Source organism: Schistocerca nitens, chromosome 2 (genome assembly GCF_023898315.1).
Source record: "Schistocerca nitens isolate TAMUIC-IGC-003100 chromosome 2, iqSchNite1.1, whole genome shotgun sequence".
In the NCBI taxonomy this organism is placed as follows: domain Eukaryota; kingdom Metazoa; phylum Arthropoda; class Insecta; order Orthoptera; family Acrididae; genus Schistocerca; species Schistocerca nitens.
The window spans coordinates 624636985-624652745 of record NC_064615.1 but is presented as its reverse complement, the minus strand read 5'-3'; the positions used below and the strand labels follow the sequence as shown (position 1 = coordinate 624652745).

Below are 15761 nucleotides of genomic sequence, written 5' to 3'. Positions count from 1 at the left end.
CTTAAAACAACTGATAGGAACTCTTCTCTGCACATAAGTACGTACAACCACATCAACGACAGGACCTCTTGCTGCTCGCAGATAACATTAAAAAAACAACCTCATACATCTCTTCACATCAAACATACTTCTCTCCCCTCTGGGGGATTATAGCCGGAAGTCGTCGTATCTTTACTTAATAACTTACAGGCGTGCAAAAGATCAGTTCTCTTTCAACATTCATTATAACTCTTATTACGGTTCATAGGTTTATACATCTTAGCTTCGTGCATTGGCTTAACCAATTTTAGCAACTGACAGTTACGAGAAACGGAAGGCATGGACGGAAAAAGAATATAAGTTCGTGAAAGAGCATGTAGAGAGACGAGAAAGAAGATTTCGTGTCTGGCCTGGTCTTGCAATAAAACACACTCCCATCAAAGTACAACGATTTCTTCCGCCAACGACTTCGGAAATCCTGAAGGCACGGTATGGGGGCACAGGGGGTTACAGAACCCTTGAAGCGCTCACGTCTGTAGAGCAAGGAGTAGGAACCTACTTCCATCAGGGGTACAGAAATTATGCTTAGAGGAAAGATGGAAGAAAAGAGAGTGGAATTATGACGCGAAAACTAAAAGGAATAAAATGGCATGAACGGCTGGGAGCTTCCATCGTTGCTAAACATATGTTACAATTACAAATCCGTGGAGATTAACTGAAAGTTCTCAGAAATATACGCCTTGAAACTTCTCATCTCAACAACTAACCACGCAATACTTCTACGAGAATAGAATTTAAATCAAAGATAAGAAATTCACTGCAGTCCACAGGCTCAAAGGGATTATGAGTTTAAATTACACAGGCATTATCTATCCAACCAACATACATTTGAAGTGCATATACAGGAACAATTATACATTCAACATACCTCCTGATAACTACACTCACAAAAATTTAAAGTTTGAATCGTTCTTGTAAGTAAAGACACGTCAAAACTCTAAAGGCAATAACTATATATAATATGCAAAATTCATACTATAATTTACTGCTCGAGAATCCCCATTCGCTCACTGCGTTGTTCTCTGAGCAAGTGGCTGTAGTGACCCAGTACATCGCAACACTTACAAACTTCGATGCGTCGCGAGGTACAGTATGCGTCGGCGGCGGTGGCGGTGGCGGAGGTCAACGCGCCAGGGCCGTACGCACGGGGTATTGGCGTCGCGGCTGCTGGCTGCACGGCGGCGAAAGTACTAGACCGGGGCGTCGAGGCCAGGACTCTTACGCAGATGGCAGCGGGGGGTTGACTGGTGGCGGACGTGGGGCGGCACGGCGGCAGGTGGGCAACACCAGCAGCAAAATGGCACCCGGTGCCTGGAGGCAAGGGTTCCTGACCAGCCACGCTGCGCTCAGCCAACGGGCGGCTTCAGTGGGCGATGCAGTGGCAGGGAAGCGGCGCCGACAGTGGGTGGCGCTCCCGTGCGCTCCGTGAGCCGCAGCGGCCTGGACCAACACCGACTCAAAGGAAGGCCTCGGCGCTTGTTCGTGACGTCACGTCAGCTAGGCACGGCGAACGCCAGGTCTGTTGCACGCATACTCATAATGGTGGTGTCTCCCTCTCTGACACAGTAAAATGTGAAACAATTGGCGGTAATTGACCAACACACATTGTTCTGAGAGATTTCTGCAATCAATTAATTGTGCAATTCATTACACTTCTTAACAAATATTGTACTCCTGAACATAAATTTCCACTTGTTTTAAGGACTGATATACAAAAACAACTTCATGGTCCAGCAGCAACAGAATTCGTGCTTCTTTACCTTATTTGTAAGTCTGAGGAAGTTACGTTTGTATTGGGTTGCATTTACAAGAAACTGTGAATATATTGGTGCCCTTCTTTAGGTATCTTGGTTGACTGTGGGGTGAGGAGCACTGAATGTTAATAAAATATCTTGCAGTTGTACACGTTGGGGGAGGGGGTGGGGGACAGAAGAAGAGGCAAAAGAGAGATACTTGTTTTATCTAATAAATTTTTTTTATCTTATAAAGTTTCTCCTTTCGGTTGCAGGAGGGGAATATTTATCTTTTCTAATGTGCGTGTTTAAAGAAGTTTAAGCTCAGCAGTATTTTCGATGTATGAAGCTATTTTGTTTCATGTTTAGAATTCCTTTCGTTGAAAACGACTGTAATCTAATGACTGGCAACAGTTGGACATTTACACATGTAAATAAGTTCACATTTTCAGTGACGATGTCAAACGAAAATAAATAAATAAATAAATAAATAAAAGAAACGAGTTCATTGTAAGGAGGTTGGGGTAAGTTTCGATAGCAAAATGGATCAAGTAAATATAGTTAATTGAATGTAAAATTTCCGAAGCTTGCAATGGGGCAAAGCATCTTCTCATATTGATCGACGTTTGTTTGGACAGGATTCAGTAATACAGATCTATGATCTTCATTTGTAGCTTTACGATAGTAAGAAAAATCTTACATCTAAATAAAACTGCAGAATCCAAAACAATACCAAACTTTTTGTCCAAAAATAAGAGATTTATACTGATAAGCATGCCCAGGCATTTCTGCCTGCAACAGACTAGGCGTTCGCCATACCTAGCTGACGTGACGTCACGAACAAGCGCCGAGGCCTTCCTTTGAGTCGGTGTTGCTCTGACGCATCTCGCAGTTTCTTCCTATCTCGGCGCACTGCCGAGTGTAAGCCGGCACCGACTGTCAAATGCGGCGGGCTTGCGCTGAGTGCTGAGAGGCGCGACTCGCTGTTCTCAGCGTGCAGGCAGGCAGCAGTGGACTACGCCCTGGGGGCAGATATGTGGGGACACATCGTCTCGAGCGGCATCATGGCCGATGCGCTGCAGCAACCAAGCTCGGCTCGCAGCAAACAGTAGCGAATACTGACCGACCACACAACTTTAAACATGAACAAAAAGTAAAAGGGATCGAACGGTGGGAACAAATCGCGTTTCGGTCACCAATGTACATGTGCAGGGAGAGGGAGGAGGGTTGTTTCGCAAATGGCTCTGAGCACTATGGGACTCAACTGCTGTGGTCATAAGTCCCCTAGAACTTAGAACTACTTAAACCTAACTAACCTAAGGACAGCACACAACACCCAGCCATCACGAGGCAGAGAAAATCCCTGACCCCGCCGGGAATCGAACTCGGGAACCCGGGCGTGGGAAGCGAGAACGCTACCGCACGACCACGAGATGCGGGCGAGGGTTGTTTCATCCGGCTTATGACGACAACGTACAGGAGGTCGAGTGGTAGGACTTGTGAGTGGACATCCCTAGGGACGTTAAATTACAAAACAGGAAATTTCGTCGAAGAAAGAGAATATACTTCGGTGTACTGAACATGAGCGTCGGGCCTAGGGAGGACGTTATCGGTTGTAGGCCACTCTAGGGGGACGAACAACTAAATAGGTGGGCAACGGAAGGGGTGGCGGTTCATATTGTGTTGGTGGCCGGCCACACGGCATAGAGCTGGAGGCTCTGCCTACCCAGAATAACGTCTGTACTAGTCGACGTCTGGATATCAAGAGAACGAAGCAACCGTGTTCTTCTCTGCAGAATCTTCCAGCGTCTACACGTGTGACCTGTATCCCACACATGCTACTGGCTAAAACCAATGGCGCGAATTCGCTAGCAATTTCAGCAGAGAGCTCAGGACATCTCTCGTCAGCAGCTTTAGCAGGACTGAACTGCCTCGGTTCTGAAAGGCAGGCAGCTTGCGTCACGTAGGCACAGCGGAAGCTGCTCTCGGAGAAAACTTGTAAGGATTTGACTGGGGTCTTTGAAATAAATTTTTTAAATAATTTCCCTAAAATTTGTTTGACTGGCTATCATCCAGCAAAGTGAACAAGTGAAACATGGCCGATAGACAGTTTAGACAAAAAAAGGAAGAAGCTTTTGAAATGTGGTGCTACAGAATAATGTTGAAGATTAGACGTGGATTACGTAACTAATATGGAGGTACTGAATAGAATTCGGGAGACAAAAATATGTGGCACAACTTGACCCAAAAGAAGCGGTCGGTTGATAGGACGCATTCTGAGACGTCAAGGGATCATCAGTTTGGTGGTGGAGGGAAATTTGGTGGGGTAAAAACCGTAGAGCGAGAGAAGTATCTAGGTTACAATAGTTATTTAGACATCGAGAGGCTCGCACAGGATAGAGTTGCATAGAGAGCTGCATCAAACCAGTTTTCGGACTGAAGACCGCAACAGCAGCAGGGTGTAATGAGTACAGGTAGTGATATTTCCAGTGGTGAACGATTACAGTGGCCGGCCAGAGTGGCCGAGCGGTTCTAGGCGCTACAATCTGGAACCGCGCGGCCGCTACGGTCGCCGGTTCGAATCCTGCCTCGGGCATGGATGTGTGTGGTGTCCTTAGGTTAGTTAGGTTTAAGTAGTTCTAAGTTCTAGGGACTTATGACCTCAGAAGTTGAGTCCCATAGTGCGCAGAGCCATTTGAACCATTACAGTGTACTGAACAACATCGCATCAATATTTAAGTCAATTTCATACTATTAATTATAGCCATTAGTAGCTATACGTATGTTTCTAGGTTGGTCAGTACATGTTGAAGTGTGGATGTGTGGACACAAAACGGTTAATCTATACTGAGAGGCGTGGTGCAGTACGACCATGCAGACAATATCTAGTCGTAGGGATTATGACGTTTTGTGGGAAGGGTGTTCGTCGCAGAGAAAAAACAACCAAGACATCGATGTATGTACATATTCAGTTTCCTTATATAAAAATATCTGCACGTATACCCGTTACAGCCTGCATAAGCACTTTGCAAGACAACCTGAGCAGCTCTGTCAAACTGTTTGCAGATGACGCTGTCCTTTACTGTCTAATGAAGTAATAAGAAGATCGAAATCAAATGTAAAATGATGATAGTTGAGTGGTGCAAACCGTGGCAGTTAATGTAACTACATCACGGTTTACAGCAGACGGGTGGTATCAGGTGATTCACTGTCTATTTTCTTAGGCTCCTTTCGAAGGCCGTTCCTACTTCTGTCACCTCTAGTACCTGCCGCAGCACGAGGAACGCGCCAGACCGAAAGCGACGATAGGAAGCAGCCTCCCGGGTATTGGCAGTACCAGGCTGTTGTGGCTGAACACCTTGTACCTGACAGCCAGAGCCCTACCAAAGAGTGGAGTGGTACTCACAGAGATGAATGTGGCCCTGTTGATGGCGTACACTCGGCCCGCGGTGAGGGAGAGCGGCCGCTGCGCGCAGCACATGACGATCCTCATGGCGCGCCTGAAGTAGGCCGGCGCCTCCACCCAGCCGCAGCTGTACAGCGCCTCGCTTACGGCCTCACCCTGCGCAGACAGTCAACGTGCTTTTAACGCTCGTACTACCAAGAGAGCCACCGCACACGTAAAGCAATCAATAAAAATCACGACCTTCTTTCCTGCCTATGCGTTCCTCTTACACCTCCTGTTTATCGCTAATATTCTCAAGGTCTCGTTCCATGACTGGAAGTTGGTCTAATCGATCATTTGTTTCTTCCTCCACTTTTTTTTTACCTCCCTAGCCATCATTTTAGCCGCTTCCGATTCTTTCCTGCTCTCTGTAGCTTCATCCTTTGCTTCCTTCGCTACTTTCCTGTCTTCTTTCGTTTCTGCTGATGCTATTTCTCATTTTTCCCTAAATGACTTTCTGAATGCTATAACTTTTTCTGTGGCTTCTTTACTTATACCTCCTAACCTTCTTAAGTAATAGAACCCAGTACATTGTCCTCGACGGTGAGTGTTCATCGGAGGTGAGGGTATCATCTGGAGTGCCCCAGGGAAGTGTGGTAGGTCCGCTGTTGTTTTCTATCTACATAAATGATCTTTTGGATAGGGTGGATAGCAATGTGCGGCTGTTTGCTGATGATGCTGTGGTGTACAGGAAGGTGTCGTCGTTGAGTGACTGTAGGAGGATACAAGAGGACTTGGGCAGGATTTGTGATTGGTGTAAAGAATGGCAGCTAACTCTAAATATAGATAACTGTAAATTAATGCAGATGAATAGGAAAAAGAATCCCGTAATGTTTGAATACTCCATTAGTAGGGTAGCGCTTGACACAGTCACGTCGATTAAATATTTGGGCGTAACATTGCAGAGCGATATGAAGTGGGACAAGCACGTAATGGCAGTTGTGGGTAAGGCGGATAGTCGTCTTCGGTTCACTGGTAGAATTTTTGGAAGATGTGGTTCATCTGTAAAGGAGACCGCTTATAAAACACTAATACGACCTATTCTTGAGTACTGCTCGAGCGTTTGGGATCCCTATCAGGTCGGATTGAGGGAGGACATAGAACCAATTCAGAGACGGGCTTCTAGATTTGTTACTGGTAGGTTTGATCATCCCGCGAGTGTTACGGAAATGCTGCAGGAACTTGGGTGGGAGTCTCTGGAGGAAAGGAGGCGTTCTTTTCGTGAATCGCTACTGAGGAAATTTAGAGAACCTGCATTTGAGGCTGACTGCAGTACAATTTTACTGCCGCCAACTTATATTTCGCGGAAAGACCACAAAGATAAGATATAGGCAGCCATTTTCCCCTCGTTCTGTTTGGGAGTGGAAAAGGGAGAAATGGTTCAAATGGCTCTGAGCACTATGGGACTCAACTGCTGAGGTCATTAGTCCCCTAGAACTTAGAACTAGTTAAACCTAACTAACCTAAGGACATCACAAACATCCATGCCCGAGGCAGGATTCGAACCTGCGACCGTAGCGGTCTTGCGGTTCCAGACTGCAGCGCCTTTAACCGCACGGCCACTTCGGCCGGCTGGAAAAGGGAGAGAAGATGCTAGTTGTGGTTCGAGGTACCCTCCGCCACGCACCGTATGGTGGATTGCGGAGTATGTTCGTAGATGTACATGTAGAACCTTGACTTCATTTCCCTTCTCGTCCTTTCTGCTTCCTCCTCCACTCCCCTAGCCTCTTACTTTGTCTCTTCTGCCACTTTCGTAGTTTATTTTCTTCCCCTCCTAGTCTCCGTTGCTTCTTCCTTCCTAGCCTTTCTCTTGTTATCTCTTCCTAAACTCTTCTTATTTTTGTGTCAAATTCTTGCAATCATCTTTTCTAGCCTTACTTTCCTCTCATCGATTCCTGCCGAAAATTGCTCTTCTCTTCTACTTGGAGTTAACACCCGCCACCCGCAAACAAAATCGAGTATGTGTCTGTGGAAGGGAGTCCGGCCTATCGTTCTCCTCCATCTCTTCGTTTTTTTTTTTTTTTCAGCATGTCGTGAGGCGACCATGACCTCATCCTTGCTATCATAACCAGTAGTGCTCACTAATTCCATGAAAAAGTTATCTGCTCCTCCCCAGTATCTACCACTTCTTATCCCCATATTTTTTACTTGATCAACCTTAGCCTGAACTCTTGCTAACGTCCGTCGGTCTTCACGTTCTCATTAAAACCACGAACCACTCAAATGCTTTTGTGAAAACCACCAAAACAAAAGTCGTAAACAGAACAAAAAATGCATAACATACATATACATCCAAAAGATACAACGCTGATATCGACGCCGGTAGTCACTGAATGTGGAACATAATCCACAAAAGAAGAGAAAAGCCGTAAGGAAAATCTCTGTTAAGTGTTGGCGCCATAAACTTAAAAGAAAATTATAAAATCTTAGTTCTAACGTATCTCAAACATTATGCAACGAAAGAAAAGAAACATTCTGACTAAGATCAAATCATTGTTGTCAGTTGAATGTTTCTAACTTCACGAAAGACCACGCAAATGTCCGAAATCACAGGCGGGGCTCGCCTAATTATGCCGACTGCCCTCCGCCCCCTTTCCCCCTATTTTACGGAGAGATTAAAGATGTTAGGTAGTCACCTACCTACGGCTTTGCCCGCCTCTGTGGTCGAAGACGCTAACGCCAGGCTTGTGCGTTGTCGCTCAACCTGGGTTTACGGCAGTTGGAATTATGGTTGTGGAAGAAACTTTCGTGGCAGTATTTGGTCGGAAAGGGTTGGACAGGTGGTGGCGTAAAATTCTTGATCACTAGACTTTGCGCCAGTGTCCTGGTTTAAATACTAAAACCCTCCGCAGTGTCTCATGATGTAAGGGCATATGACATAGTCGACGATGATCCGTCCGTCGGATGTGGACTTTAAGCTTGGCGGCCCCTTTGCTGCTATAGGGGAGGAGCAGGCTATGTGCCAGCACCGCATTTCACCCTCTCCATTTTATTATTGTCAAAACATACCGACACAAGTACGATACGTACTGTACATGTAGTATTAGAAAAATTATAGTGGAGCCACCACATTGCAAATAAAAAATACGAACCACGCTAATTTTAATATCTGAAACGGAATTAAAAATACTAATTTTTGGTTCAGCCATGGACAAACGCGTGGATAATCACAGATTTTCATTAATTATGCAAAGGGGTGATTAACTACGACATCAACTTCAAATACAATAAATCCATGAGTTTATTAACAGTAAACATTGTCAAATAATTCAATAGAAACATACTCAATATGTAACAGACATTAATAATAAACGAAAAAAAAAGAAACTGGCTTGACCTAAGGTTGATAAAGTTTAGGAAAGGGAAGCACATAACAGTAAGTAGAGCTCCCTAACATGTCAAAAATTCACTGACGAAACTCCATGAAACGACAACAGTGATTGCATATCATGGTTTGAAAAGAAGCTGTTGTCAAGCTATACCTGTACTAGTGGATGTTGAATGTAACAGAGGAAGTATGGAGGGTTCATCGCGATCTATAGTGCCGGTGACGTCCGTAAATCTCACCATCATTAAAGTATGAATCTGCCAGCTGCTGGTGGTGCCAATGGCTCGCTAAGTGCGCCTGTATGTACAGAGCAGCTGTATCACCCTCGGATGAGACGTGAACCAGAAGTCTGCAGGCGAAGTCTCCATCTGATGTGACCTGATCACAGTGCGTCCTAACTGAGGGCACAATCCAAAGTGTCTAAAGAGCGTAGAGTGCGTCCGTTCTGGGAACGGAACTCCTCAAGTTAGCAGCTGCCAATCAGAAAAATTACATTTATCGTTCCGCCAATGAAACAATTATGATGACGCCACTGTACACCCGCCAACGTAGGGAAAATGCGGACGTCCCAATCAAGTGTACTAATGCACTAGTTTCAAAAACTTGCGTCTAAAAAGTCACTGTTACTAGTTTCAACCAATCCGAAATGATTACTTTTGGCGCGCTACTTTCGATCATAGGAACACATAAAGAAGGAAAAATGTTGGGCTGGGCGCCGAACTGGCGGCCGAATCTAGTAACCATTGTTTCCAGAGACTGCTGGTGTATTTTAGGAAGCTTTTAAGAACTGTATCTGCTTTAGAAACTTCCTCTTGAGAATGAATCAAAGGACAGTCCATGTTGTTTAAGTATCCTCCTTCTAGCTGGGAAACATTTCGCAGAGATCCACAACAGTAAACATGTCAGGTGGAGGAAGCGGGCGGCACAATAGCCAGCTGGTGGTGAAACCTGATAGTCAAGGGAAGGTAGGATTCAGTTACGATTGTGGACGGGGCCGTAATCAGTTACTATTGGTTGCCTTTTACAGTTACACACAACTTATTTTAACCTAGTAATTCCAGATTTAATAATAAATAAAATACCACACGTTATTAATGAAGGAATAAACGACTGTGCCAATAATAGTGCTTTCAGTGAGCTACAATTTAGCAAATCACCATTAAATACAGATACAACAGATAATGTTTTAAAAACAAGCCACTGTGATCTGGGTACAAGGCCTTACACGCCAGGAATAGCAATAAATTAAGAATTATTTAAAACTTACTGCAAATTACAAATTATAGGTATTGAAATATTGCAGGCAAGTCGCCACAAACACAGCAGAAGGCATCAGGCGGAGGAATGGCAGCAAATAAGATTTTAAAGGCTTACTGCGGAAATACAAATACCAAATTAGAATTTTAAGGCAGGTGACCACAATCACGGCTGAAGACAATAAACGCCAAGAATGGCAATAAATTATGAATTGTTTAAGAACTCGCAGCAATTTACAACTTACATGTACTGAAATATTAAAGGTAATTCCCTACAAACACAGCAGAAGGTATAAGACGACAGGAATGGCAGTTACTACTAAAATACAAATATCAAATTAGAATTTTAAGTCAAATGACCACAATGACGGCTGAAGGCCTTACACGACAGGAACGGCAGTAAAATAAAGAATTTAGAAATCTGCTGTAAAACAGGAAATAGAATAGGAAAGGTTAATTTAAAAAACAAACAGATGATCACCAAACGGGTGAAATAAGATAATGGTAAACTTCGTAACACAAGGGGCCACTGACGGTGTTCCAGGAATCGACCACTGAGAAGGTCCGGCAACAAACACTTTCGCGAGCGATGAGACAGGCAGCCAAGAGTTGCATTCACTTCACAAAATGGTAACTCAGACTAGTGGCAGTCCAACGAATGACTAATGATAATTTTTCTGAAGCTACCAGACGTCCGATAAACCAAATGCAACGATGGAACAATACACCAAAGCCGGAACCGGCGATCTGCACTGCGTCCCCAGAATACTGTGTTTAGAGCGCCCAGAACGAGAAGGGAACTACTACCACCAGAGTAGAAAGCAATCCACTCGCTGCTCTTCGCCTCGGAGACACTACGAACAGCGATACAAACCCAAGTCACTGGAGAATCGGGAGATATCACAATGTGAGAGGTTTCTCTACCTGGATTGAAATTCACTCATTTTAAGTCTTGCTGGATCCGGTTTACGAGAGCCAGCATCAACGCGAGCCGCAGCACGGCTGAGGTGGCACAGTAACAGTCTTCCATATGCAAGAGATGCTGCTTTCTCGACCTCCTGAGCCAGTAGGAGACTCGTTTGGTACTTTTGCTGCAATGTCCTACTCTGAGACTGACACAGCTCACCGAAATTGTCTTAATCCATGCTCAATGCATATGCAAGATCTGTCTACAAATGCAGAGATGAGGGGAGCCGCAGAAATCACCCACACCATCACTAGTGTTGTACTGCAATTGTAAATACACTGGAGTGATAAAAGTCATGGGATAGCGATATGCAAATATACAGATGGCGTAGCACCGCATGCACAGAGTATACAAGTATAATGCATTGGTGGAGCTGCCATTTCTACTTAGTTGATTCATGTGAAAAGGTTTCAGACGTGATTATGGCCGCACGACGAGAATTAACAGGCTTTGAACTGGGAATAGTAGTTGGAGCTAGATGCATGGGACATTACGTTTTGGAATTCCATATTCCTCAATCCACGGCCTTAAGAGTGTACCCAGAATACCCCATTTCAGGCGATACCTCCCACTACGTCCAACGCAGTGGCCGACGGACTTCACTTGAGGACCCAGAGCAGCGATGTTTGTGCAGAGTTGTCAGTGCTAACAAATAAGCAACACTGCCTGAAATAACCGCTGAAATCAATATGGGACGTATGACGAACATATCCGTTAGGGAGCTGCGGTGAAGTATGGCTTTACTTGGGCATGGCAGCACGCGACCAACGCGAGTGCCTTTGCTAACAGTGCGACATCACGTCGCCTGCAGCGCCTCTCTTGGGCTCGTGACGATATCGGTGGGACGCTAGACGACTGAAATACCGGGGCCTGTTCAGCTGAGAGAAGAGCTGTTGGTAGGATTCGAATGGCACAGACCTCACGAAAAAAATGAACCCCTGTTGTGAACAAGGCAGCGTGCAAACTGGTGATGGCTCCATAATGGTGTGGGCTGCGTTTACATGGAATAGACTCAGTCACTGACTGGCAGCTGTTATATTCAACTGCTTGTAGACCATTTGCTTATGTGGATGACCTCACACTTTTCGTTATTTAGGGTCAACCAACACTTTTCGCACCACTCAGATATTTTTTATAAATCCTTTCACAGTTTGTTTTGATCTTCTGATGACTTTATTAGTCGATAAACGACAGCGTCATCTGCAAACAACCGTAGACGGCTGCTCAGACTGTCTCTCAAATCGTTTCAATAGATAAGGAACAGCAAATGGCCTTGGGGAACGCCAGAAATCACTTCTGTTTAACTCGATGACTTTCCGTTAATTACTACACTCTCTGACAGGATATCACAAATTCAGTCACATAACTGAGACAATAGTCCATAAGCACGCAATTTTACTACGAACTGCTTGTGTGGTCAAAAGCCTTCCGGAAATCCAGGAATACGGAATCGATCTGAAATCCCTTGTCAATACCACTCAGTACTTCACGTGAATAAAGAGCTAGTTGTGTTTCACAGGAACGATGTTTTCTAAACCCATGTTGACAGTGTGTCAATAGACCGTTTCCTTCGAGATAATTCATAATGTTCGAACACAATATATGTTCCAAAATCCTGCTGCATATGGACGTTAACGATATAGGCCTGTAATTTAGTGGGTTACTCCTACTACCTTTGTTGAATATTGGTGTGACCTGTGCAACTTTCCAGTCTTTGGGTACGGGTCTTTAGTCGAACGAACGGTTGTATATAATTGTTAAGTATGGGGCTAATGCATCAGCATACTCCGAAAGGAACCTAATTGGTATACAGTCTCGACCAGAAGACTTGCTTCTTTTAAGTGATTTGGGTTGCTTCACTACTCTGAGGATATTTACTTCTACGTTACTCATGTTGGCAACTGTTGTCGATTCGAATTCTGGAATATTTACTTCGTCTTCTTTAGTGAAGGCATTTCGGAAGGCTATGTTTAGTAACCCTGTTGTCGCAGCACTGTCTTCGATAGTATCTCCTATCGCGCACAGAAGGCATTGATTGTTTCTTGCCGCTAACATACTTCACATACGACGAGAATCTCTTTGGATTTTCTGCCAGGTTCCGAGAAAAAATTTCGTTGTGGAAACTGTTATAGGCGTCTGGCATTGAACTCCGCGCTAAATTTCTACCTTCTGTAAGCGATCGACAATCTTGGGGATTTAGTGTCTGTTTAAATTTGGCATGTTTGTTTCGTTGTTTGTGCAATAGTGTTCTAACCCGTTTTATGTACCAAGGAGGATCAGATCCGTCGTTTGTTAGTTTATTTGGCACAAACCTCTCAATTGCTGCCGATACTATTTCTTTGAATTTAAGCCACATCTGATCGACATTTATATTATTAATTTGGAATGAGTGTAGATTGTCTCTCAGGAAGGTGTCAAGCGAATTTTTTCTGCTTTTTTGAATAGGTATATTTTTCGCTTGTTTTTCGAGGATTTGGGGATTACAATACTCAGTCTCGCTACGACAACCCTGTGTTCACTAATCCCTATATCGATTTTGATGCTGGTTATTAACTCAGGATTAGTTGTTGCTAAGAGGTCAAGTATGTTTCCACAACCGTTTACTATTCGCGTGGTCTCATGAACTAACTGCTCGAAATGCGTTTAGCTTAATTTCGGATGATATTTTATGCGTACCTCCGGAATTAAACATGTATTTTCGCCTACATATCGAGGATACGTCAAAGTCACCACCAACTATTATCGTATGAGTCGGGTACGTGTTTGAAATCAAACTCAACTTTTCTTTGAAGCTTTCAGCAACTGTATCATCTGAACTGGGAGGTTGGTAAAAGGATCCAATTGTTATTTTATTCCGGTTGCCAACAATGACCTGTGCCCATACTAACTCACAGGAAGTATCTACTTCAATTTCGCGACAAATTAAACTACTTGTAACAGCAACAAACACGCCGCCGCCAACGTGTTTAGCCTACCTTTTCGGAACACCGTTAGGTTCTTCGCAAAAATTTCGGCTGAGCTAATATCCAGCTTTAGCCAGCTTTCAGTGCTTATAACGATTTGACCATCAGTCCTTTCTATTAGCGCTTGGAGCTCTAGTGCTTTCCCAACACAGCTACGACAATTTACATCTGTTATACCAATGGTTCCTGAATCTATGTTCTTTCTGTGTTGAGCCTGCACCCTTTGTTTCTGAAGCCCATCTTGTGTTTTCCTAGACGCTCTAACCTAAAAAACCGCCCAGTCCACGCCACACAGCCCCTGCTACCCGTGTAGCCGCCTCCTGCGTATAGTGGACACCTGACCTATTCAGCGGAACCCGAAACAAAAACCACCCTTTGGCGCAAGTCTAGGGATCTGCAGCCTACACGGTCGCAGAACCGTCTGAGCCTCTGATTCAGACCCTCCACTCGGCTCTGTACCAGAGGTCCGCAATCGGTCCTGCTGACTATGCTGCAAATGGTCAGCTCTGCTTTCATCTTGCAAGCAAGACTGGCAGCCTTTACCACTTCTGTTAGTCGCTCGAAACCAGAGAGAATCTCTTGTGATCCAAAGTGACGCAAATCATTGGTACCGACTCGAGCAACCACCTGCAGTTGGCTGCACCTTGTGCTCTTCATGTCCGGGAGGACCATTTACACATCTGGAATGACTCCACCCGGTATGCACACGGAATGGACATTGGTTTTCTTACCCTCCTTGTCGGCCAAGTCCCTAAGGGGCCCCATAATGCGCCTAACGCTGGAGCTCCCAACTATCAATAGTCCCACCCTCTGAGTGGTTTCCTCTGAAACGGGACAGGCTACAGAATCATGCTCAGCCACAGTGTCAGCGACATACAGCACCTGGAACCTGTTTGTCAGACAAACCGGGGAGGCCTTACGTGCGGCCGCCTGGGAAGTCTTTCGCCGCCTGCTTCGCCTCGGGGCGACCTCCCACTCGACCACAGGTGAGGGGTCAGCCTCAGTGGGAGCAGTAACTGGGTTGGCCACCGGTGAGGACCGATCGGAGGACTGTGAGGCGCCCGCTGGACGTCCGTTGGATCCTCACGGCCGGCCCACAACAGTGGTGCACATCCACTGCATCCTCAAGCTGTGTAACCGAAGCCATCACAGCCTGAAGCTGAGAGCGAAGTGTCACCAACTCGGCTCGCATCCGCACACAACAATCGCAGTCCCTGTCCACACCAAAGACCGTGGAAAACTAAAGTATGCAGATAAACAGACTATCGGCACGTGCTGCGCAACTCTAATGTAGACCCTGACGAAAACGTCGAACTGTGTCTAGTAATACGCAGATATTCAAGAACCTAACTACCGAAGCACCCAGGTAAAAAATAAATAATTAGCCCCTGGTAAGGAACTTGTAATATGTCACAAAATCGGTTTACTTTCTGACGCAAACGAAAACGCGAGAACTGTGGCTATTAGATTTTAAATTTACACGCAGAAACGCAAGAAACTAAACTACTAAAGCACACAGATGATATAACAAAACTCGCTCCTAGTTAGGAATGTTAGATCCCTTAATCGGTAAACAAGTTAGAAAATTTAAAAAGGGAAGCGGATAGGTTGAAATTAGATGTAGTGGGAGTCAGTGTGTTCGGTGGCAGGAGGAACAGGACCTCTGTCAAGGGAAATACAGGGTTATAAACACAAAATCAAACAGGGGTAGTACAGCCATAGTATACGCGTTATCGTAGCCAAGATAGATACTAAGACAACACCCATCAAACAGTACTAGTTTATAAAAAAGCTAGCTCCGCAGACTATGAAGAGATTGATGAAATGAAAGACGAGATAAAAAAAACCTTATTCAGATAGTTAAAGGGGAAGCAAATTTTATTGTGATGGGGAACAGGAATTCTATATTAGGAAAAGGAGCGGAAGGAAAAATAACACGTGACTATAGTTCGGGGGAAAGGAATGAAATAGAAAGCAGCCTAGAAGAAATTTGCACAGAGGACAATTTAATCATGGCTAAGACTTGGTTT

The 15761-nt window shown here is 44.8% G+C and overlaps 1 protein-coding gene across 1 annotated transcript in view; it reads right to left on the bottom strand.

The window, feature by feature from the left end:
- Nucleotides 1-15761, bottom strand: part of LOC126235209 (odorant receptor 43a-like) — a 76706-nt gene that overhangs the window by 35320 nt on the left and 25625 nt on the right. Inside the window, exon 4 of the mRNA XM_049943940.1 lies at nt 5110-5334. Coding sequence (XP_049799897.1) covers nt 5110-5334 — 225 coding nt within the window. The remainder of the gene's footprint in view (nt 1-5109; nt 5335-15761) is intronic.